The following is a 22574-nucleotide window of genomic DNA, read 5'->3' as shown; positions in this document are numbered from 1 at the left end:
GAATATGTATATAAAAGTTTTATTTATAAATTATTTTCATGTTGTTTGATTTTTTTTCTCTCAAAAAACCAAACCATCGTTCCTAGTAAGAGGTGATAAATAAAATCATAATATAAATTAACATCGTGTGTATCAGTGAAGATTCAAAACACTAGCAATACACATATGGTTTTAAGGCTAATGGATGTGTTTATTTTGATGGGCTGCTAGTACTATACACTAATTATTTTGATAATTCCGAATAAGATATGTACCGCCGTTCAGAAAAACCCCGTTCTGTGTTAAATTTCTGGACAGACAGACATCGTTGTATCAGTACAAATGTTTATTAGAGTACAAAACAAAAACAGTAAGCGGTATATGGTTGGGAAATTATGTATGGTTTTCACCCCTTTTTGCATCTATTATTTCGAAATTGTTAAGACGACAGAAAAATGGTATAGCGATTGAAGTCGGGCGACGACGATGAGCAGCTGCAGACTAAACGAATCCAGCTAGTACTCCTGCACGCCACACAGACAGTGTGCGTCTTTTGAGAAAGGTGAGCAAAAGGATTTCGGTCCTGGGGCGGTGCGTCAAAGGGTTTTTTTTTTTTTTTGCTAGTAAAAGGGTAAAGATTAGATTACTTGTTCCTTGTTGAAAGGAAACCAAAAGGAATATAAAGTATAATTTATAATAATTTGTTTGAAGCAGCAAAAGACGATGTTCAAATGAAGGGAGGTTAGGTTGGAATTCAGTCTTAAGGAAAGGCTGGCGTAGCTTTGCAGCAACGCTACTAGTGCTATCTGTGATATATACTCCTCTACGGTCTTTCTATAGCTTCGGTCCTTATCGTTTGGTTTATGATATTTAAATCTCTTAATCTTAATAAAATCTGGCCACCATATATTGGGATGACACAATAAAAAAATAAATTTTTAAATAGATTGCGAGTTGATTTTGGAATGTTATTTATTATAATTTGTCCTTATCTTTTAAGAACACGTATGTATATAAAACTTTTTAAAGCAAAAGATGACCCCACCATTCCTCCAACCGGTGTCGCCTGTGAAAAATGCAATGAACTCTGTGGCCTCATTTGGCAGGCCGGGATCCGACCTATTCCCTAGGTAGACGGCCCATGGGGGAAATTTTCATGGGCCAAATTTTCTGTGTTTGGAAGCCCATGAGCGGAGATATTCCCAGCCTGATCCACGTGGGATCTGGGGGGAAAGAACCCACGCCTGCGGACGTCAGTAAAAAATCCCCTCCGCTCGCGACGCAACCGCCTTCCCTTCCCTCTGAGAAATCGCCGCCGCCGCTGCACCTCATCCCTGGCCGCCGCCGCCGCGCCCCCTCCCCCGGCAAGAGCAGCAGCTGCTCCCCAGCCTCTTCCTCCTCTCCCGCGCGAGCAAACAAAGCAGAGCAAGGGCGCCGCCGTCGTTCGTTCTGCTGCTTCCGCCGCCGCACTCTGGTGACTATCTATCCCCCTTCCACACGCATCGTCTTTCTCATCTCTCACTACCCATGCATGCACGCGGTTACTTATTTCTCAAATTTCTGTTAACCCTAGCTCTCGTTTGGCTTGATCTGGAAGCTTTTCTCTTACTTTTGTCTTGAGCTTAGTACTAGTGACCACATCCATTCACTGCATCATCACGCCAGAAACCCTTCCTCTAGATGGTGACTCTTTTTACTGAGCACATGTTTTAAATTTATTACAAGTAAATTTTTTGTGTTGCAAAAGGCATGAATCTGCGGGATTTTTTTTCCTGGGTTTTTTCTCCCTTGCATCCAAACAAGCCCTGTGTGTCCTAATAATCCTGGCGCATTGACGCTGAAAGAAAAAGTTACGTAAAAAAGTACTAACTCTGTTCCGTTTCATATCGTAAATATATATATATATATAAAAATTTATCAGCATCGATATGAATCTAAGTAAGTCTAGAAAGTCTTTTATTGTGAAACGCAGAGAGTAGAATGTATCATTCGCATGCCATTTAGTATGTTTTTAAAGTAGAAATCAAATTCCGAGTGTTTTCAAGTTTCTTTTAAATTCCAGTGGAGCCCTAAAGTATTAAGCTTTATCATTTTCAAAAACTTTATTCACCAGGCAACAATAGATAAACCACTGTTACAGTGAAGGTTAGGTTAGCATGCTCCTGTCTGCCTCATTTCGGCCCGCAAGAGACAAATTAGAGGTCTGCTCATTGTATGGGCCGGCCTATGTACGTATATGCGAGAGATGGATCATGGAGAGAGAAAGGCACATGTTGATTGTTGTTGGGTTTGGCCCATCATATCTCTCTCATCATCCACTTACACTCGCAGTAGTTGTCTTCTCCGCGGCCGGCCATCCTAAACCCTACAGTACTCGTCATGGAGACTTCTCTGCGCCTGCGCGGCCCCTCGCAGCCGCAGGACGGCCTCCGTATCCACGCCAAGGAGAAGCTCCCCATCGCCTCCAACGCGCTCCTCCAGGTACACCCCCCCCCCCCCCACTCTCCTCTTCACCACCACCATCATCAAATTCTTCAATTGATTTGTGTTTGCGCTGGAAGCAAAGGCTCATGGCGAGATCCACACCATCACCGGCGCCCCGACCTATCTCGCCCTGCTCCTCAGGAACTTCTATCCCCGCCTCTCCGCCAATTTAGGCCTAGGGGTCGCCATCCACCTCCACAACAAGCTACCAGCATGGGATGACTTCACCTACACCCTTCGCGCCAAGAAGGCCATCATCCCCTTCCCCTCCAACGCCTTGCTCGGAATCAACCTTAAGGGGCGCCTCCTCGCCGACACTAACTTCAAGCTGGTCGGTTTCTTATTTCTTTTTTTTTCCCTAATAATTCCATTGCTTCTATACTCTAGTATAACCATGTACACATTTTATTTTATTTTATTTTTGCTTATACATTGCTAATGCCAAATTGCCAACCCAGACGAGCCGGACTGCTGCCATTGAGTTGGCCTGGACCATACTTGATCTCAGAAGGGGTCAAGATGTCAGGCTCAAACTTGGATACCAGCTCGTGCACAAGGTACTTTCCCTCCCTTTCTATCTTTGTACCCCCACCATCACCATCTAAATGTTCATGTTTACTGAATTGAGTTTATCTACAACCAGAATATGAGCCACACAAGTTTTGTGCTTATCGGTAAATCTTGCATTTTCTTTCAATCAAAACAACATCTCTGGCGAGTTTTAAAAAAGAGCAAAACAAAAGGGCGCTAACATCCTGTAAAGGAGCCTATTACAGCTACTTACAATCTCACCAAAGACTCGCAACAAAAGGAAAACTTCACTAGCAACTTTGCACCAAAACCTTCAACTTACTGCCAACCTTTTGGAAACATGCATCCAGCCCTAGTCTCTCACCCATCTCCATCTAGTCATCCACATCTCACTCTACTTGGCTGAGCACCGTGCTCTCTTCCTCCTTTCTCTGCAATACAGACCAAGCTTTCAGCAGCCAACAGCATATGTAAGTCTAGTACCTCTGAAGGATAATGTGGAAGCACACACTGGAATTGTGCATTGGTCCTGGTTTCCCAGAGTCCATATTACATAAGAGAGACCTACAGTAACTAGGTTTGGGGTTTCCACTTCTTTTTTTTTTCCTGTAAATCTATGGACCCAATAGTCAAACAGGTGCCTTGCATTTTTATAGGTGTAAAAATAACTTAAGGTCAATGGAAATCAAATGATCAATTTTCTCCTAGTCCTGATCCCCTCGAAATTTTGCCTAAAGTTATAGAGCCCCCCAGTCTTTCTAATCTTCAGCACCACATTAGGTTAAATTTTCTGTCTTCTGGTAATGTTTTTTCTATAAGAAAATTTGCTTGTTTGCAGATGCCTTATTTCCAACTCAGGGAAAACAATTGGACTTTTAATGCTTATATGGATGGAAAATGGGATGTTAGATTTGATCTGTGACACACGGCAATTAATGGAGGTATGGGGGCGTCTGTGGCGATCTACTAGGCATTTTCCTGTATTCCTTTTTGTGTCAATCCATCAACTCTTTTAAACTGTACTGCTTCATTTATCAGTAAACACTGTTTTACTGAAACCAGATGCCATTCTATTGCTTCCATATGCAGAGCTACAAACTTAATAATTGTAGTTCTGCTCATTCATGGGGATGTAATTCTCTGATTCTGTGTATAGTACCAATTGGGTGGGGCAATGGATACAGCCAGTAACCAACACTCAGGTATCTGCATCACAGATGATACCACCAAGTCATGTTGGTGTGCACTCAGTCATAGACTATATCACACACCACATGGGGCGATGGTATGGACCAAGATTGAAACTACCAGGATCCTATGGGCCGAAAACCAGCGAAACAGCTTGAAGCTAAACTTTCTTGGTGCTGTGCTCAATTGCCAATCCTTCTCTACCTTTTTGGTGTAAAGTACCACGATAAGCTGCAGTTGCCCCCACTTTTTGGTTTGGGGTTTTAAGTGCTTTGTTCTCTGTTTACGGCATGACTGTTAACACAGAGACCGATGTAGTGTTCTAAACGTGGTGATAGTTGCCTGATAATTCGTAGGGAAAAAAGGCTTTATTGGCATTGTGGAAGGGAAATATCGAAAGAAGGAGATCCTTCATAATTTTCATGAGTGGTAAAGGATTGGGATTTGGAATGCTTTGATTGATATGATTGTACGCACAAACAAAGTTGATGTGTTTGGGCATGCAGCCTTGTTGTTTGGCTTTCTGAGCTTTTAGATAGGATAGGAAGGAGCTTCCTCCTTTTGCATCTTCCTTTGGTGCAATGATAACTGGTTGTTCCTATATAGTACGAGTTGGTTGTTCATCATTCAGGGATTGAAACAAGATGAATGTTGTATTGTCAGAAGAAGCAGAGGGCTAGCATGCTTGGTTTGGTGAGCACATTGGAATACATGGTCGGTATCTCCTCCATAAACAAGCAAGTGATGCTTTTAATTGGATGAATTGATAAGATTGATGGCATCAAATTGGCAACCAGTTCTGCTGTTGTAGCTTGTTAATGCCTCTTGTGTCTTGTGGACCCTTACCCTATCAGTTGGACTGAGATTCAGATGCGAGCAGTGCAGTGTAGTGTTTTCAGCAGTAAGCATGCGTGCATGTTGAGAAAATATCTATCTGGCTTGGAGAGTGGCATGATGAGAAATATCTGCTTTTTCTTGACGATAGAGAGACAGAGAGACAGAGAGAGAGAGAGAGAGAGAGAGAGAGAGAGAGAAGGGATTAGGATTGGAATGGATGACAATTGGCAAGATGGCATCGAAGGGAGCTGAGCTGAACTGAACTGAGAAAGCCAACAAGATTAAAAGAAAAAACCGGAGGAAGAAAAAAGTTGAATGATTTGCATGTACTACTAATAGTGCTTTGGGGGACAGGGTGAGGTGGTCGTCCATGTCTTTTTCTCTTTCCCTCTCGCTTTGCTTTGATCTGCAAGTTGCAATCAGCTCCCGGTATAGTCTCGTCTCTTGTCTTTGTTGGTACGCGGCTTCAAAGAATCACTAAATCAGGCATTCAGAAACTGAAATATCAATCATAATCTCCCTCTCCCAATCCTTAGTGAATATGTGTCTAGTACACGCTCTCTTAGCTCCGGATCGTATATCGTAGGTGGCCATCATTTGTTTTTTTAGGAAAAAAACAGGATGATATATTTAAAAATGAAAAAATAATTTATAAATAAAAATTTTATGTGTTCTTAGCGATTTGAAATGAATGACTAAAAAATAAAATACAATGAAAAAACTCAAAATCAACTTCAAATTTAAAATTAAAAATATAAACTTTGATCTTATAAGGATAAATAGAAACAAAAAGATAAGTTTGGTAGTGTATATCCTATGTTTGTTTAGAGCATCCCAACAACTCATCTAAATTTGGTCATCCATATCTTTATTTGGATGATCATCTAAACTAGTTCCATCCTTCATATCTTTATGTACTTTACTAGATCATCCATATATGATATCGATCATCCAAATATAAAGGTTCTCTCTTCTAATATAGATAACATCTAAAAATAGATGATAGAATAATCGTTCTGTTGGAGCGAGTCTTCATCATTTATTTTCACGATAGAGGATATGATAGATAAGTTATTGGGGATGCTCTTACATGGTGGTGAATTGCCATAGCACTTGCTGCTGCTTCAGTGACAACAAGGGAGGGGAGCTTTGGTGAGCTGGCAGCTGCCACCTGTGACTTTCTCCACGTAGGTGTAGCCCCTTGCCTGGCTCTGGCTGGCCTATATATACCAGCAAAGAAAGGCAGGCAGGCAGCCAAGCTCACGCTCACTCAATTGAATCCTGCTTGAGTTGGAGTCCAGCACCAGCAGAGCAGAATGCGAGCTCTACTCCACTCTGCTTCCTCCCCGCCGCCGCCGGCGGCCATCTCCATCGACTCCGACATGGTGGTCATCCTGGCCTCCCTCCTCTGTGCCCTCATCTGCGTCGCCGGCCTCGCCCTCGTGGCGCGTTGCGCCTGCCGCCGCCCTCGCCCCCGCCCCCGCCGGCCAAGCAGTAGCGCTGCCCCACCCGCCTCCATCCCTGCACCCAAAGGCCTGAAGAAGAAGGCCATCGACGCGATACCCACCGTGTCCTTCGCCGCCGGCAAGCAGCAGCAGACGGCGGAGTGCGCCATCTGCCTGGCGGAGTTCGGCGCGGGCGAGGAGCTACGCGTGCTGCCGCACTGCGGCCACGGCTTCCACGTGGCCTGCATCGACACGTGGCTGGGGACCCACGCCACCTGCCCCTCCTGCCGCGCCACCGTCGCCACATTGTTCGTCCCGGGCCGTTGCCGGAGGTGCGGGGAGGTGGACGACGCAGCCGCGCTGGAGGCCGCCCGTTTCTCCACTACCAACTCTGAAGACGACACCTAATTACTACTACTAGCTAACTACGGACTGCAATCTGGAATCCTTTCGTCGGATCGGAGCGTTCAAGTGCCTAACAACAAGCACATCGTACGTGTCTGTATCTACGATCGATTTGCATTACATTAGATCATTAGATACATAATATATATTGTATATAGTATTAACTATCAAAGTAGTTGTATCATATTTTAATGGGCATGCATGCTCTACACTAGCTTGTTCTTAGGTTCTTTATTTCGTCTTGATCGCCCTCCCGGAACCATGCATTACATCCCCATCGATTCTTTCTAGTTTCTCGGTTTACAACTTCACTATATGCCTATTTCATCTATGCTAGCAAACAAATGATTAATGCTCCAGTAATGATAAGTACCATGTAACATGAATCAAGGTGTTATTTTTGGGTGGGGGAGGACGATTACAACACTTTTACTACTTAGTGTTTTACTCGTTCTAATTTAATAATTATTATCATTTTGAACATTAGCATGATTTTCAAAATCTATGCTTGACTATGATTTTCTAATAAAGTATATAAAAATAATAAATAAATATTTACTTTTATTAAATACTCTTCAAGACTCGTCTTTTAAACTAAATATTTTAAAAATTAATAATTTTAAAAATTCAATTATACTTTTGTCTAAAATGATAAGAATTATCATACTAAAGAGAGTAGTCCACGCAGAAAGAATATAATATGATATAATATACTGCTTTGCATAATTTGTTATGCCATATATTAACTCCGTTTTATATTATAAGTGTTTCTAGCCTTGGCTAAATTCATCAATTGATGGATGTATATAATTTATATATATGTCTAGATTTATTAACATCCATATAAATCTGGACAAGTCTAGAAAGACTTATATTACGATACGAGAGATATGCAAATATATATGCACGTAGTGGCTGGCCCTACAGAGGCAATCAAGTAGAGGGTTAATTCGGTTGCTTTAGCTCCTGGCCGATGCTTTTCGATCTCCATGCACCCTAAGCCTAAACTCTAGTAGTATATCTTAAGCTAAGCCAATGTTGGAGGAATTGAATAAAGTACACATATATATAAATGGTACGTTTGACCTCTCGATCGATTGCTACCAGCAGCAGAGACAGAGAATAATCACGGTTTAGTTTCAGCCGTTGCAAGTGCCACCTCCATTACTGCATGCACAGTCCCACATGGACTGGACTCTACAGTACTACTTCATATCTCCATCGATCGGTCCCAGCGAAACGATCGATCCAGGAGAAAAGAAAACAACACTAATAAAAGCATCCTGAGAATCCGCGATATTATATTTACTTTTGATTTCTTTTAAAAAACACAGTAATTGTAGTGCCGAATACCTATTCCTGGTCTAAGGTTCTAGTCGTTTTCCTTTCCTCTATGTAGTTTAGAAGCACATAATCGGTATACTAATTTCGTACAGAACATTTCTACTTCCAACTTTTCTAAAGCAAAAAATTTAACTTCGTATTAGGTAATTTTATCATTATAACCTTAAATTGGTATCATAAAATTAGATAATCTAAAAATCTAAATCTTCATCACTTTCATATGGAGCCTCTAAATAATGTGATTCTTGGAATTTACACCATTATACTCTAAGATAGACATGTGCTCTTTCTGTTTCATATTTTGACTATTTAAAAAGTAAACTTTTTTAGGTTTTACCAAATTATAGAGAAATGTAGCAACATTTTCAACCCAAAACAAATATACTATCAACGTATATTTAATTTTGGATTTAATTGAACTAATTTGATTTTTAGACGTCGATATGTTTTACTGTAAACCAACTTACACAAGTCCAACTTTAAAAAAAAATCAAACGACTTATAATAACAGAGAAAGTAGAAACTAGCATTTTGAGATTGCGTGCATGCATGGTTATATCAAACTTACTTGAATTTCCGATACGCATATTAACTCTTGATAATATATTTTGTTTAAAAAATTTGGAAGTAGTACATGTATACTCAGTTGTGGATTCAGAAAAATTTTAGGCCATAGGTAAACTTGCGTTAGTGTTTGCTATAAAAATTGTATCTTCAATCCTCACAGTTATATAGTAATTTAATACAGCATCCACGATATTTTTATATAGAAAAATTCTATGCACCAGGTAATCTTACAGATTCTATCTTCAAACCATTTTTGTAGCACAATATTTTTTAATTAGATTTTACATGCGTTAAGTTGAAATTTAGTGTAAAGTTGTGTCCTGAACATTGTATGGATGCCAAGTAAATTAGACACCGCTTTTGTTTGCTGTATCTCTTTACATCCTTATCTTATAGAGTGACCAACCAATTAGAAACAATAATAAATTCACAAAGATGATGTCCAAACTGCAAGGTGATAACGCAACAATCACTAAAGCTGAGTGGCATCCTAAAACCCTCCTGCTGGTGTCGTTGGTTGCACAAGTCAGAAACTACCATTAAATCTTTGGGAACATTATTATATTTTGTGGCGGAGCCTAACTGAAAAAATAGAGGGGGAAAGACCAAATACTGATTTGCATAGAAGGGCTCCATGAAAGCTAATCACTAGTTAAGCTATATAATATGGTTGCTTAATTACGTAGCGACGGCGACGGAGGGAGGCCAGACGACCCACTTCAATCGTCATGCATGAAGCTCCGCGGCACCATTGAACACTGGTAACCATAAGTTAATGTTCCTAATCGTTAATTACAAGAATCGGTTCAAAATGACAAATATTTACGATGGGGAGCCAAATTATTGCAGGGAAGGAGCAAAAATGACAAACATCTTGCACTAAACGCCTTGACTGGGATGAACAACCCAAATTATTGGCAAAAATTGGACCATTGCTGAGGATAGCAGTGGCAAAAAATAATCGTAGTGCCATATCTTAGTAACAGCAAGCATTATATTTAAGAAAGATAAAGAAATTGACAAATGTTATTGCGCCTTTGATTCAATCCCGTGCATCCCGCCAAATTTTGGTGTTCACTTTGGGCGTCGGTCAGTCCTCGTCGTCTTCGTCGTGGTGGAGGTTTGGCAGAGTCCCCTTGGCTCCTACGTTGAAGAAGTCGATGATGACCTCGAGCGGGAGGCCCTTCGTCTCCGGCACCCGCAGCGCAACGAAGGCTAGCGCCACGCAGCAGACGGCGGCGTAGATGGCGAAGACTCCGGCGAGGCCGAGGGAGCTGAGCATGACGGGGAGGCTGTAGGTGACGGCGATGTCAGCGAGCCAGAAAGCCAGCGAGCAAATGGCGATGCAGAGGCCTCGCACGCGCGTCGGGAAGATCTCGGCGCACAGGATGTTGGGGATGGGGCCGAACCCCATGACGAAGCAGCAGAGGTACACCACCACGCTCCCCGTGCATAGCGCCGCGTGCGCCGCCGCCGCCATGGGCGCCACGCTCGCCACCACCAGCGCTGCCAGCGACGCGATCAACACCGGGATTGTCCACAGCAGCAGGCTTCGCCGCCCCGACGCGTCCATGAGGCGCATGGCCACGCCGATGCTGGGGAGCATGAGCAGCGTTGTGAGGCCGCTGATGAGGATGGAGGCGGAGTCGGCGCGCAGGCCCAGCCTAGAGAGCAGCACGTCGACGCCGGCCTGCTCCAGTATCTGCGGCGTGTAGAAGAGCACGCCGCTTATCCCAGAGAATTGCTGTAGGATCTGGATCGCCACGCCGCACACCAGCGCGTGCCGGACGCCGGGTTCCAGCAGCTCCCGCCACCCGGCCCCCGCCTCCGTCTCAGCCGGGTGTGCCAGCGCCGGACCGACAAGCAGGTCATCCTGCCTGGTGCACGACGCTGATTGGCTCACCAGCGCCGCCGCGTGCACCTCCTCCGCGGCATCACCCTGCTCCTCGTGCAGGTACATTCTCTTCACCGTGCTCTGCCGCGTCCCGTCCGGCGCGACGACCTCCGTCCACTTCCACGCCAGCTGCCACCCGCCGCCGATGCCTAGCGTGCTCGTCGCCTCGCCAGCGATGCTTAGGCTGCTGTGCCTCCTCAAGCCCAGCAGCGGCGCGTCGATGTCGCCATCGTCGGCCCCGGCACTCTCCTCGTCCCAGTCGATGGGCGGCCTGTCGTGGACGCCGATCATACTGCCGAGGTTGGGGACGACGTCCATGCCACCGGCGGGGGGCTTCATGTCATGGAGGCTGTCGAGGAGGGCGACGACGGGGTCCTTAAGGTGATCCAGCATGCTCCCCTGTCGCGACGCCAGCGTGACAGTGCTACCGAACACGCTCCCTGGCGCCACCCCTGACATCCGACGCTCCGGCTCGTACAACATGACCTTGGCCTCGCCGTGGCCGTCCTCCAGAGGGCCGACGACGTACTCCTCGACGGCCGTGTCGCGGCCGGTAGTGAGCCCCTCGACAAGGAGCGCCATCTCGGCCGACACGTCCTGGCGGCCCCTGAGCATCTGGAGCACGGCCCTGGCTTCCTTCATCCTACCCTTGCTGACGAGCCAGCGCGGTGACTCCGGCAGGTACAAGACGGTGACGAGCAGGTATAGGAGCGCCGGGAACAGGAGGACGCCGAGCATGATGTGCCAGTTAGGGATCGGCGCGAGCATGATGACAAATACCATGCAGTAGGAGAGGAACATGCCGGTGGAGCCGGTGAGCTGCGGCAGCGTGTTGAGCAGGCCGCGGGTGTCGGGCGGCGCAGTCTCGGAGATGTAGACGGGGACGAGCGTGACGGCGAGGCCGATGGCGAAGCCGTCAACGAGGCGCGCGAGTAGGAGGACCTCGACGGTGGGGGACCAGAGCATGAGGAGGCCGGCGAGGGAGTAGAGCAGCGCGGAGGCAACGAGCATGGGGCGGCGGCCTCGGTAGTCGGAGAGCGGGCCGGACAATGTGGTGACGATGGTGGCGCCAATGAGCGAGGTGGCAACGACGAGGCCCTGGAGAGCGGGGTGAGCTTGGAGCGCCGGCAAGTCCCTCCTGATGTAGAGGAGAGCACCGGCGATGGTGGCATTGTCCCATCCCTGTAGCATGTTACCGAGCGCGGCGGCGGCGGCCGCCACCACCGCTCCTCTCATCTTCGATCCGCGCTGCAGCGCACGACGCATGCCAAATTGTTTGTCTTTGATCCAATCCAATATATATATAGTAGTGTGGAAGCGATTGCATCGCCACATGTAAATGACTCGGTGCTAGCTAGCTCACAAGCTAGACTACGTGCCTGCCAATGACTTAGCTACTCCAGCTTGCTGCCTCATGGTCATGGATGGAAAATCAGCATCCTAACGTACTTCACATCACGTGCTTAGTGGTTTCCTACTACGTACGGGCACGGCAGCTTCACCACCCATTGCCATTGCCATGGCGCCGACTCTCTTTCCATCCCTCCAACTATAATTAACCACCTAATCCTTGCCGCAACTAACTACTACTTACTACTATAATTAACCTCCCAATTGCCCGATCGATGCAATACATGGGTACTAACTAGCGGATTTTGCCGCACAAATTTTGGGCGGAGCTTGATTTCAATAGTGAAATTGGGTTTTATATACAACTTAATTACTTTGGTTTCCATGAATACAGTTGCATTGTTTATACAACTATATTACACGGTAGGTCTATACTGTTATAATCTAAACACATCCCAATCAAATTATTCTTCTCTCCCATCAACACGATATAGTTGTTTATTTTTGCCGTCTTGACAGGCAGATCTGCTTCATCCTTCGCTACTCGCTCTGTCGTCCATTCAGTTAAGGTGTGTACATGCTGAATCACCACTTAATAGTTATAATTCACATTTTACTACCTTCGGTCATTTATATATGACGCTTCAGAGTTCAGACATCTAAATTAGCTATTTTTACAATAATATTTTGTTCTAATGACAAATATTATTGACCAGAGGGAATATTATTTATTATGCAGACAAAAGGTCAGCAGACACATTGTTGTTCATTTCTTTCTTGTCTCCTATCGCCAATTAATAGTCATCCTCATTACTATTTTTCGTTTCATTGAACTGGTACTCATTAATCTAATGACATGTCTTTTGGACATCACGATTTGTCATTTGTTCCGGCCCAATTAATTTGCATTCTCGATAAAATTTTACCGAAATACACTATTTCAGTGCATGTGTTATAATCATGCATGATCAGCAAGATTGACTTGAAAAAGGTTACCATAATAAATTTTATATTAAACGACTATTATAAGCCGATGTGTAATGGCTAAGTCTGGTTAATTAAGCTTCCACAACTAAGTCAAAGATCTTGGGAACAATTCATACTTAAGCAAGGGGACAGAAAAAACTGAGTTAGTTAATATGGCAAATATATACTATGGTACTATGCTAATTAAATGTAATGAAAACGGCTCTTCAACATCCCAAAATACGAGCACGCATGTTGTTCAGTGTAGCCACAATTTGTACCGAACAACGTATTCCCTCAGTCCGCCCGAAAATGTGGACTCTGTGTTTGTCCTAAGATGCAAAATGCTCGTATATAAAATACGAATCGGCTTATATTTTGGGACAAATTCTAGTAAAGCTCCAAAACTAGACTTTGAGTGCGAAATTTACTCCTAGATAAAATATGCAGTTTCTTTCACCCTAGGAGGTAGTGTACGTACGTACCTTCCAGTTATTTGAGAGAGAAAAAGGTTTAAAATGGCTGAACAGATCAGAATGAAAGAAAAATTGCCCTCAATGTTGTGTTTTCCCTGTCCTTTAGAGGGTATTGATAGGTATGACTATGTATGAAGTTTTTCTGCTGTTTTTGAAAGATAGATATACATTTAGTGTTAATCAAAAGATATAATACCTAGGTAGAGAGTTTGTATTTGGCCCAGTATACGGGATGTATATCACATTCCAAAATGATCTATTAATTTGCTAATGTGTCGTTCCAAAGTACTTATGTCTATCTCTTTATAACGAAAAACTAGGCTGGTCAATTCCATGATTCCTGTTATAAATAAGTACCCATATTTATGGGTTAAATAAATATAATTTGACAAAGGACCAATGATTTGAAAACTCATAACCCCATTGTTTGCCTTTTTTTTTAAAAAAAAAAGCCAAATGATATATTTATAAATAAAAAATAATATAGGAATAACACTTTCATATACATTTTCTTATAATGATGTAAAATCAAAGTCTGGATGAGACCCTCAGTTTGATTAACTTTAAATTTAAGATTAAAAATTTAAATTTTGTCTTATAATCACAAACAAAAACGAAAAGATGAGTAGCTCAGTGAACTTCCTGTGTGGCAAAAATCTCTTAATCAATACCCACCCAAGGGCCACAGAATTCACCATGCATATATATACAATTACAAAAAAGGTTTGTATGTTAATGATCAAAATTGTATACACAGAAAGTATTAATTTGCTTTGTAAGCACTCTCTTTCGGATTTGGCACCCACCTATATACACTTGCTTCTGTCTGACATGCATCCGGAACAGACCATGTACAGAGACAGTACTACATACATGCATGATGGATGCATATATAGTTTGATCGATCTATCTCTGAATCACATGTCCTCAATTTTATTGTACCCCAAGGAAGGATCAGCTGTATGCATGGTAAAAAAAATAAGAACAATGGATCTTTAGGAGTATAGGCTGCAGGAAGATAGCCTGCGATTCGATCGGAGTTGTTGATTTAAGAATTGCGCGCATTGTTTGTTGATCATCATCTAGGAGAAGAGATGGATGGAGAAGGATCGTCGGAAGTAGCAGTAGCAGCGCTACAAGGTGGCCTTCCAAAGGTGAGCCTTCCGTTGCCTATGATATCGATGGCGCCCTTCTTCATCATCGCCACGAACTCGCCGTAGTCGATGCGCCCGTCCTGCATATATTGAAGATCAACTGTCCATGAGTTGATCGAAGAGAGGCTGGGGGTGGGGTACGTACGTTGTCTTGGTCGACTTCGCGGATGATGTCGTCGATGCCGACGTCGGCCATGTTGTGGTCCCTGCAGGCGTGCTCGAGCTCGTCGACGGTGATGTAGCCGCTGCCGTCGCGGTCGAAGTAGGCGAAGGCGGCCAGCAGGTGCTCCTCGCGCTCCAGCTTATTGAGGTGCACGGTGGCGGCGATGAACTCGTCGTAGTCGATGGTGCCGCTCTTGTCAACGTCGGCCTGCAATGTGAGTGATGAAGTAATGGTTGGCCGGATTGCCGGAGGGAGGGAGGGAGGGAGGGGGAGGGACCGACCGCGTCCATGAGGTCCCTGATCTCCGCCTCCCTGAGGTTGGAGCCGTATCTGCGCAGGCCCTCCTTGAGCTCGTCGAAGGTGATGGCGCCGCTGCCGTCGGTGTCCATGGCCTTGAACATCTCCTTGAGGCCCGCGAGCTCCTCCTCCGACAGGCTCCGCGCGATCACCCGCAGCGCCATCTTCTTGAGGCGGTTCATCGCCGAGAACTGCTTGAGGCGGGACAGGACGGCGGGCGCCAGCGGGCGGTCGGGCGCGACGCCGTCCTCGCAGACCCAGGGGTGGCACAGCACCTGGTGCGCCGTGAGGCGGTCCTTGGGCGGCGAGCGCAGCATGCGGCGGATCAGGTCCTTGGCGCTGTCGGAGATGGTGGGCCAAGGGTCGGAGTCGAAGTCGAGGGCGCCGCGGAGGACGGCGTCGAAGATGCCCTGCTGCGTCTCGGCCCAGAAGGGGGGCACGCCGCTGAGCAGGATGTAGACGATGACGCCGGCCGTCCACACGTCGGCCTCCGGGCCGTAGTGCTTGCACAGCACCTCGGGGGCCACGTAGTAGGGGCTCCCCACGACGTCGGTGAAGACCTGGCCGGGCTTGAAGAAGACGGAGAGGCCGAAGTCGATGGCCTTGAGCGACGCCTCGCGGGCGCGGTCCTTGAGCAGGAAGTTCTCGGGCTTGAGGTCGCGGTGCATGACGCCCAGCGAGTGGCAGGCCTCCACCACGCCGACGATGACCCGCGTGATCTCCGCCGCCTTGCGCTCCGAGAAGTAGCCGCGCTCCACGATGCGGTCGAACAGCTCGCCGCCCTCGCACAGCTCCATCACGATGTGCACGTACATGGTGTCCTCGTAGGCGCCGCGGATGGTGACCACGCTGGCGTGCCCCGCCAGGTGGTGCATTATCTGGATCTCGCGCCGCACGTCCTCCACGTCCTCCGGGCTCAGCAGCTTCCGCTTCGCGATCGACTTGCACGCCAGCGCCGCCCCCGTCGCCACCTCCGTGCACAGGTACGTCGTCCCGAACTGCCCCTGTCCCAGCTTCCGCCCCATCGAGTACAGCTCCTGCAGCGGCGGGGTCACGTGCCCGAGCACCGCCGTCGGCGACGCCAGCACCTGCTGGTGGCTGCGAATCGGCATGCCGCCGCCGGAGCTGCTGCTGCTGCTGCTGCTGCTGCCGCCGCCGCTGCTGGGGTAGCGAAGAAAGCACAAGTCGTAGACGGGCGCTGCTGCTGCGGCGGCGGCGTAGGTCGGGGTGGAGGTGGAGGAGGAGTAGTTGCCCATGCAACGACGAGTCAGCGCAGCCGGCGGCGGGAGCTGGGCCGCGTCATGGTCATGGATGATGATCCTGTAGTCTCGATCTGTGAGGTGGGGGCGGAGATCAGCGTCGGAGTCGATCGGAAAGGCATGTGCATGATCGATCTGCAGGCAGAGAGGGAGGCCGGAGGGAGAGGAGAACAATTCAACTCAATGCAATGCATGCCGACGAGGCGCCGGGAAACAGGGCCGCACGCTCGTACGTACGTAGGCACAGGCAGGCCTAGCTAAGCTAAGTGCGCTGCATGTTCGTCTTCACGGTGGCCGTTGGGCTTGGACGTGCGCGCATGCCTTGGCCATTTCGGAGCGCCCACGAAGCTCTCCCATCTTCTCTGCTCCTCTCTCTCGCATCCAAAATTTTCCATCACAAAAACATTCATTTACCTCAGCCCAGCCCTGCTTTCCCCATAACGCAGAACCAACATTTTTTCCATCACTCAGTCACTCATCCAAAAAAAAAAAAACAAAATGCAGTATAACTATAGCGCTTGGGTTTGAAAATGAATATCTCAAATCAGCTTCATTTTATTCATTGCAAGTCAGCCCACACTTCAACAAGATTTTCTGACCCTGATCCAGACAGACGGATCATGTCAAATGGTGTTTCTGCATCTTCTAGCCAGACCAGGCGATGCTACAACCACTGTCTTATTGCAAATCAATTGGCAGCGCACATTAGTTTGCTACTACATCATAATCACACAACCCAAGGACTAACTTAATTCTTGTCAGCCCAGAAATTACAAAAAAGGCAGCAACCCCCTTGTGCTCCCACTAGTGTCCATGTGTTCCCAAATTAAGTTACAGGAGCAGTCTTCTTAGATCTGCAAGACATAAAACATGGCGTAAACATGACTGATTGCCCTCTCTGTTTCTCACGCATAATGCAACCATCTCAAGACAATACAGACAACACACACTTTTCTATACCCAGTTAATACTAACTTGGATTCATTAAGCACAGAAGTTTTCACAACGGGAAGTTTCTACTAATACTATACTTGTTAGGTATCACCAATAGTAAATCTGAGACCGGATGTTTTTTTTACAGTAAGCAAAGCATTACTCTTTTGGGATTGGAATGAGCTTTTGATGAACATGAACAAAAGAAAACAGCAGTTTCAACATGGCGACAAACAAGTTAGACTAGCACATTTTGAAATACAGATGTCTTAAATATGTCATATATCTGATATAGAGCATAACAACCAAAGTCTTTGTGCAAGCCATGGAAATCAAGATATCTGCCTTTCACATCCTTGCATATTAAAATGCAACTTATTCTGATTCACGAGATACAAAACCCCAAAATGTTGTCTGTGTGAACTTGCAACAATTCAACATAACCTCAAACATGGGTAACATGCATGCATCGAAATGTCTTCTAAGACAAACAGCATGAATGCTGAAAATTCCAGACAGTTATTGATGCCCCGAACCTCCACTCCCCTAGTAATTTCCATTGTCTGTGAACATTAGGATTGAAGCAAGCATACATTTTCTATGGCATTGTAAGGAACACATAAAACAAAAAAAGGGAAGGAACAGAATGTACCTTCTTATTCCAAACTGGAGGTGGAGATTACCCTGGCGCCAACTCTGTCGAGCTGTGCAATGGTAGCTGTTGCTTTCAGTTTGCCGGCACTGGCGAATGCCTCCACCATCCTCTGGCCAACCTCCTCGCCCTTCTCCTCCCCCTCAATCACAGCCACTGCGGTTGGTCCTGCTCCACTGATGGTGCAGCCCAAGGCCCCAGCTTCCAAAGCTGCGGCCTTGACCGCAGCCATGCCAGGAATCAGTGGTGCCCTGGTTGGCTCCACAATGCCATCGGACGACATGGCTGAGCCGATGACCCCGGCATCCCCTTGCAGGACAGCGGCGACGAGCGCGGCCGCCTGGCTAGAGTTGCGCACGTGCTGCTGAACAGCGACCTGTTTGGGCAGCGCGGCGCGCATCTTGCTGGTGGGGGCCTCGAAGTCGGGCGTGACAAGGACGAAGTGAAGGCGGAGGGCGGGTGGGGAGGAGAGCGGGATGAGGTGGAAGGGGTCGTAGCTGCGCACGAGGACGAAGCCGCCGAGGATGGCTGGGGCGATGTTGTCGGCGTGGAAGCCGCTGACGGCCTTCTCAGACTCGAGGCCCGCGAGGACGAGGTCGTCTTGGTGGAGGCGGGAGCCGAAGAGGGCGTCAACGGCCTTGGCAGCAGCGGCGGCGGAGGCGGCGGATGAGCCGAGGCCGGAGCCGAGAGGGAGGCCCTTGGTGAGGTGGATGGAGACGGCGTGGGATTGGACGCCGAGGGCGCGGAGGGCAGCGATGGCGGCGACTCCAGCGCAGTTGCGGAGGGGGTCGCGGGACAGGCGGTCGGCGAGGGTGGGGCGGGAGGGGGAGGTGACGGATGCGATGGCGACGGTGCCGGGCGGCAGGGAGGGGTCGAGGGTGGCGGTGACGGTATCGCCGAGGGAGAGGGAGGCGTCGGCGACGGCGCAGCCGAGGAAGTCGAAGCCTGGGCCGAGGTTGGCGACGGTGGCGGGAGCGAAGGCCGTAACGGAGTTGAAGGCCGGAGCAGGGTCGGCGGTGAAGGAGGCGGCGACCGTGAATCTCCTAGAGACGCAGAGGGATACAGGCGCAGGACGCGCGCGGCGGAAGCAGGGAGCGGTGGCCGGAGAGGGCGCGGCCGCCGGCGCCGCCATTTGGTGGATGGGGAGGGGAGTGGGGGGGTTTGGGTTTGGGGTGGTTGCAACGCGGGTGGGAGTCGAGTCGACCAGCGAGTGGGTTTAGGTGATTGAGGGTGTGGCCCACCAAAAGAAGGGCCCACCATTCCATTTCCAATTCCAATCTTGACGATGCCGCCCCCGAGATCGCCGCTTCTCCTCGTCGTCTTCCTCGCCGCCGTCGTCCTCGCCTCCGCCACCTCTCCGCCGCCTCCGCCGTGCAGCCACTCGTGCGCCGCCCTCAACTGCGACTGTGCGTCCAACTGATTGGACCGATCTGGCATCTCTCCATCTGAATCTGATCTGCCTCCTTTTTCCGCAGCCGTGGGGATCCGGTATGGCAAATACTGTGGCGTTGGCTGGAGCGGCTGTGAGGGAGAAGAGCCCTGCGACGACCTCGACGCTTGCTGCCGCGACCACGACCACTGCGTCGACAAGAAAGGTATCCCGGTTTTCTTCCCCGCCCCCTCTCTTCCTCACGCTTCTTCTTTGGATGTCTATGTATATTGTATCCATTACTCCTTCATAACCTTAGGCATTTACTCTACTCAATTCAGCTTAGCTAATTGACATGTATGATTTCAATTGTTTGTCTTGACACAAACCAATGCCAAATTGCTGGGCATCACTAGACAATCAAACTTGATCTAGCAGATATACTTACAACTTACAAATCAATCACCTTCACCCTCTTCTTCACAACCATTATAATAATTGTGTATTGCCTAATCATTTTTTCACTGGGCTATGCATGAAGCCATGAAGCATATCCAATAGTGACAACATTACTGAAGAGGCGAACCACTCCAGTTGTTTCTTTATTTCCCTTGTCATCTCTTTCTGAACCACGTTTTTTTATTTTCATTCTCTTCTTGGTTGCAGGTCTGATGAGTGTGAAATGCCATGAGAAATTCAAAAACTGCATGAGGAAAGTGACAAAGGCTGGCAAGGTTGGCTTCTCTAAGAAATGCCCGTACGAAATGGCTATGGCAACAATGACCTCAGGGATGGACATGGCCATCATGCTCAGTCAGTTGGGCAGCCAGAAGTTAGAACTCTAGCTTTAATTTGGCCTCTCCTTTCAGAGGTACATTTCTTAGATCAAGGTTAACCTCATTTGATTGAATTCTTTAGAGAAATGTATTGCTTTCGCCAGCCAAACACAAGTTTTTCCTTTAATTCTTGCCGCACAATTTGCAGCATATAGTATCACCGCATTTTTTTAGAACAGATTTGGCATGTAACTGAATCGAAATCTCATCATGTTTCAATTTTAGTCGGTTTGCTGGGTATGGGTAACTAAAAGGGTTTGCTTTGTGCCATGACATGTAATTTGTTTTGTGCTGTTGGAGTTGTAAGCCAAGCCTTTGCACCTTTTAACATAATGTAATATAGCAAGTCTCTGCACCTTTTAGCATGTTTTCGACAAACTCTGGTGCTTTTGTAAGCAGTTGTGTCAATTGATTGATTTGGTGGTGCTTCAGGATGAAACAGTAGGCAGTGGGCGCACACGACTGGAAAGTTGGTTGGAAAACAAAAGATGGTACTAGTAAGGAGGGAGCGTCACTTGTGTATTTTCTATTCTTTAACTGGGGCCAATGAACAATTATACTGTAGATGACGTTCGGAACAGACCAGGCCATTGAGCCATTCATCAGCAACCATAGGATGGTGCCTTGTCTGAAAACTTCCAACCAACATGAATGTTCGTAACTGGATGAATGGAATAATAGGAGTATACTCAGAAAAAAAAAAACGGTGGTCACAAGGCCACAGAGAAGCTGAAGCTATCCTGCTGGTTGGTTGCTGCTGCTGTTGGTAGTGGCTGGTGCGGTGCCACTGACTTTGACTAGAGCCGAGGTTGTAGTTGTAAAAAGAAGAAGAAAAGCAGCAACCTTTACCTGTAGAGCAAAGGGAAAGTGCCTGTGAGAAAGAAAGCGGGCAAAACAATTCTCTCTCTTTTCTTTGAGGAAAAACAATCTTTCTCGAGGGCATTCACGATATACTATAGAATGTATTATTACACAATAAATGCTTATATATGGGTTGTCTTTATACATTGTAAGGTTGATCATTATAGTATTAATGACTAAAGTAATCCATAGTCACATGAGCTGCCTATAAGAATAAAGACTCTCACATTCTTTTCAAATAAGCCACTTTGTTTTGTACTATATGCATATAAGTATCGTGGAGTTTACCACAACTAATACCACATACATATAGACTATATGGTCTCCATATATTACTCATGTCGTAAGAGCATCCATAATGTACTACAAAAGTGGTTATTATACAATAAATATTTTCATATGAGCTATCTTTATTTATATATAGTGAGGGTGGCCGTTATAGCATTAATAGCTAAAGTAGTTCATAGCCACATGGGTTTTCTCATTTAGGATTTACTTTATTTTTTACTCTATTTATAAGTATGATGGAGTTTGTCACAATTAATACTACATGTGTAGGTCCCATCCATGTAGACTACGTGATCTTTGTATATTACTCATGGCCTTAATGCTAGTGTAAAAAGTTGATGAAATTTGATTGCTCAACTCTAAGCTGAATTTTGAACACTACCACTCCTGGATAAGCACATTACATTACACGTGAAATGCATTACAGAGGAGAGCGAGCGAAGAAAGTGGATGACTAATGACGTTGTTGATAGTTGCAAGAGAGAAGCATCATAACATAGTGTTTCCCAAATCTACTTTAGGATTACATGGTGAAAGACATTGAAAGGGGGGTTCTCATACTAGCGAGCTTAAAATGTGTCGGGTGCCATAATATTTGACAAATGTCTAACATGCTTAAAGGAATAGTTAGGAAAATTAAGCAAATGTGATCTTCTCGATGTCGCTAGACCACATAGCTAGGATTTGATCAGTCTCGGTTCACCAATTGAGTTTGCCTGATGACAGAGTGCCAGACTCACTGACGACAAGGCAGCAGCACAAGCAGGACTGCATGAGTAGGCAAGCAAGAGAGAAATTCGCTATTCTACCACTATCCAGGTGGTTTGCCTCTTATGCCACTCTGAATTTGGGTATCTCTAAAATACCATTATCAAACGATGGCACTTCTTTTTTTTTTGCCATTTCCTCCTTTTGCTCCAAATGTGAAATGATTTTCTCCTTTTTAAATTTATTTGTGACTGTTTTGCCCATGTGGCTGGCTGTATAGGGGGCGGCGAGCTTTAGAGTGCGAGTGAGCAGCGAGGGGCAATGGCGAGCTAGAGGAAGGTGGTGGCAGCGAAGCGGATGACACACACTGAATGGTTCGGCCATCAGCCAGGCTCAGGCAACGAGGCAGGCGAAGTGGGTGGCCGACAACGATGGCAGCAAGCTTCAAAGTGCGAACAGGCGAGCGAAGGAGGGGGGCGACAAGTGAGGGAAGACCGACCGATGGGCAAGGGATGGCCGTCGATGACCGATGGAGGGCCGACGGTGACCACAGTTTTGGCCGGTGGTAGGCTAGGGTTCGGGAGGAGA

At 46.8% G+C, this 22574-nt stretch overlaps 6 protein-coding genes and 1 long non-coding RNA gene across 10 annotated transcripts; 4 read left to right on the top strand and 3 right to left on the bottom strand.

The window, feature by feature from the left end:
- Positions 1 to 1217: 1217 nt before the first annotated feature.
- LOC102713520 (outer envelope pore protein 21, chloroplastic-like) lies at positions 1218 to 5576 on the top strand. Its single transcript, XM_006648115.3, has 5 exons — positions 1218 to 1453; positions 2311 to 2460; positions 2546 to 2794; positions 2922 to 3020; positions 3833 to 5576. Exons 2-5 carry the CDS (start codon positions 2359 to 2361, stop codon positions 3914 to 3916), a joined length of 534 nt encoding a protein of 177 aa, XP_006648178.1. The 5' UTR covers positions 1218 to 1453; positions 2311 to 2358; the 3' UTR covers positions 3917 to 5576.
- A 712-nt stretch (positions 5577 to 6288) lies between these two features.
- On the top strand, positions 6289 to 7143 carry LOC102708874 (RING-H2 finger protein ATL80-like). The gene has a single exon (XM_015833699.2). The coding sequence runs from the start codon at positions 6336 to 6338 to the stop codon at positions 6870 to 6872; it is 537 nt and encodes a 178-aa protein (XP_015689185.1). The 5' UTR covers positions 6289 to 6335; the 3' UTR covers positions 6873 to 7143.
- A 2321-nt stretch (positions 7144 to 9464) lies between these two features.
- Positions 9465 to 9826, top strand: LOC107303661. Its single transcript, XR_001549604.1, has 2 exons — positions 9465 to 9541; positions 9630 to 9826. It is a non-coding gene; the product is annotated as an uncharacterized LOC107303661 (long non-coding RNA).
- Positions 9827 to 9870: 44 nt separating this feature from the next.
- On the bottom strand, positions 9871 to 11910 carry LOC102708594 (monosaccharide-sensing protein 2-like). Its single transcript, XM_040520661.1, has one exon. It carries the CDS (start codon positions 11908 to 11910, stop codon positions 9871 to 9873), a length of 2040 nt encoding a protein of 679 aa, XP_040376595.1.
- Positions 11911 to 14102: 2192 nt separating this feature from the next.
- Positions 14103 to 16537, bottom strand: LOC102708314 (calcium-dependent protein kinase 6). The gene is made up of 3 exons (XM_006649146.3): positions 15065 to 16537; positions 14766 to 14990; positions 14103 to 14700 (listed from the first exon to the last, which is right to left on the bottom strand). Exons 1-3 carry the CDS (start codon positions 16334 to 16336, stop codon positions 14545 to 14547), a joined length of 1653 nt encoding a protein of 550 aa, XP_006649209.2. The 5' UTR covers positions 16337 to 16537; the 3' UTR covers positions 14103 to 14544.
- Positions 16538 to 16876: 339 nt separating this feature from the next.
- On the bottom strand, positions 16877 to 19118 carry LOC102708036 (homoserine kinase). Of its 3 annotated transcripts, none has more exons than XM_006649145.3 (2): positions 17925 to 19115; positions 16877 to 17193 (listed from the first exon to the last, which is right to left on the bottom strand). In XM_006649145.3, the coding sequence occupies exon 1, from the start codon at positions 19054 to 19056 to the stop codon at positions 17929 to 17931; it is 1128 nt and encodes a 375-aa protein (XP_006649208.2). In that variant the 5' UTR covers positions 19057 to 19115; the 3' UTR covers positions 16877 to 17193; positions 17925 to 17928. The 3 variants fall into 3 exon arrangements, with proteins under 3 accessions (XP_006649208.2, XP_040376491.1, XP_040376490.1); XM_040520557.1 differs by lacking the exon at positions 16877 to 17193 and adding an exon at positions 17211 to 17835 and having other exon boundaries at positions 17925 to 19118; XM_040520556.1 differs by lacking the exon at positions 16877 to 17193 and adding an exon at positions 17212 to 17818 and having other exon boundaries at positions 17925 to 19117.
- On the top strand, positions 19109 to 22173 carry LOC102707750 (probable phospholipase A2 homolog 1). 2 transcript variants are annotated; one of them, XM_015833521.2, is made up of 4 exons: positions 19109 to 19330; positions 19400 to 19519; positions 19960 to 20164; positions 22005 to 22173. In XM_015833521.2, the coding sequence occupies exons 1-3, from the start codon at positions 19210 to 19212 to the stop codon at positions 20136 to 20138; spliced, it is 420 nt and encodes a 139-aa protein (XP_015689007.1). In that variant the 5' UTR covers positions 19109 to 19209; the 3' UTR covers positions 20139 to 20164; positions 22005 to 22173. The 2 variants fall into 2 exon arrangements, with proteins under 2 accessions (XP_015689007.1, XP_006649207.1); XM_006649144.3 differs by lacking the exon at positions 22005 to 22173 and adding an exon at positions 20562 to 20611 and having other exon boundaries at positions 19110 to 19330.
- The last annotated feature ends 401 nt before the right edge of the window (positions 22174 to 22574 follow it).

Source organism: Oryza brachyantha, chromosome 2 (genome assembly GCF_000231095.2).
Source record: "Oryza brachyantha chromosome 2, ObraRS2, whole genome shotgun sequence".
Lineage (NCBI taxonomy): Eukaryota > Viridiplantae > Streptophyta > Magnoliopsida > Poales > Poaceae > Oryza > Oryza brachyantha.
Note: the sequence above shows the minus strand (reverse complement) of the source record. Positions and strands in the feature narration are given on the sequence as shown.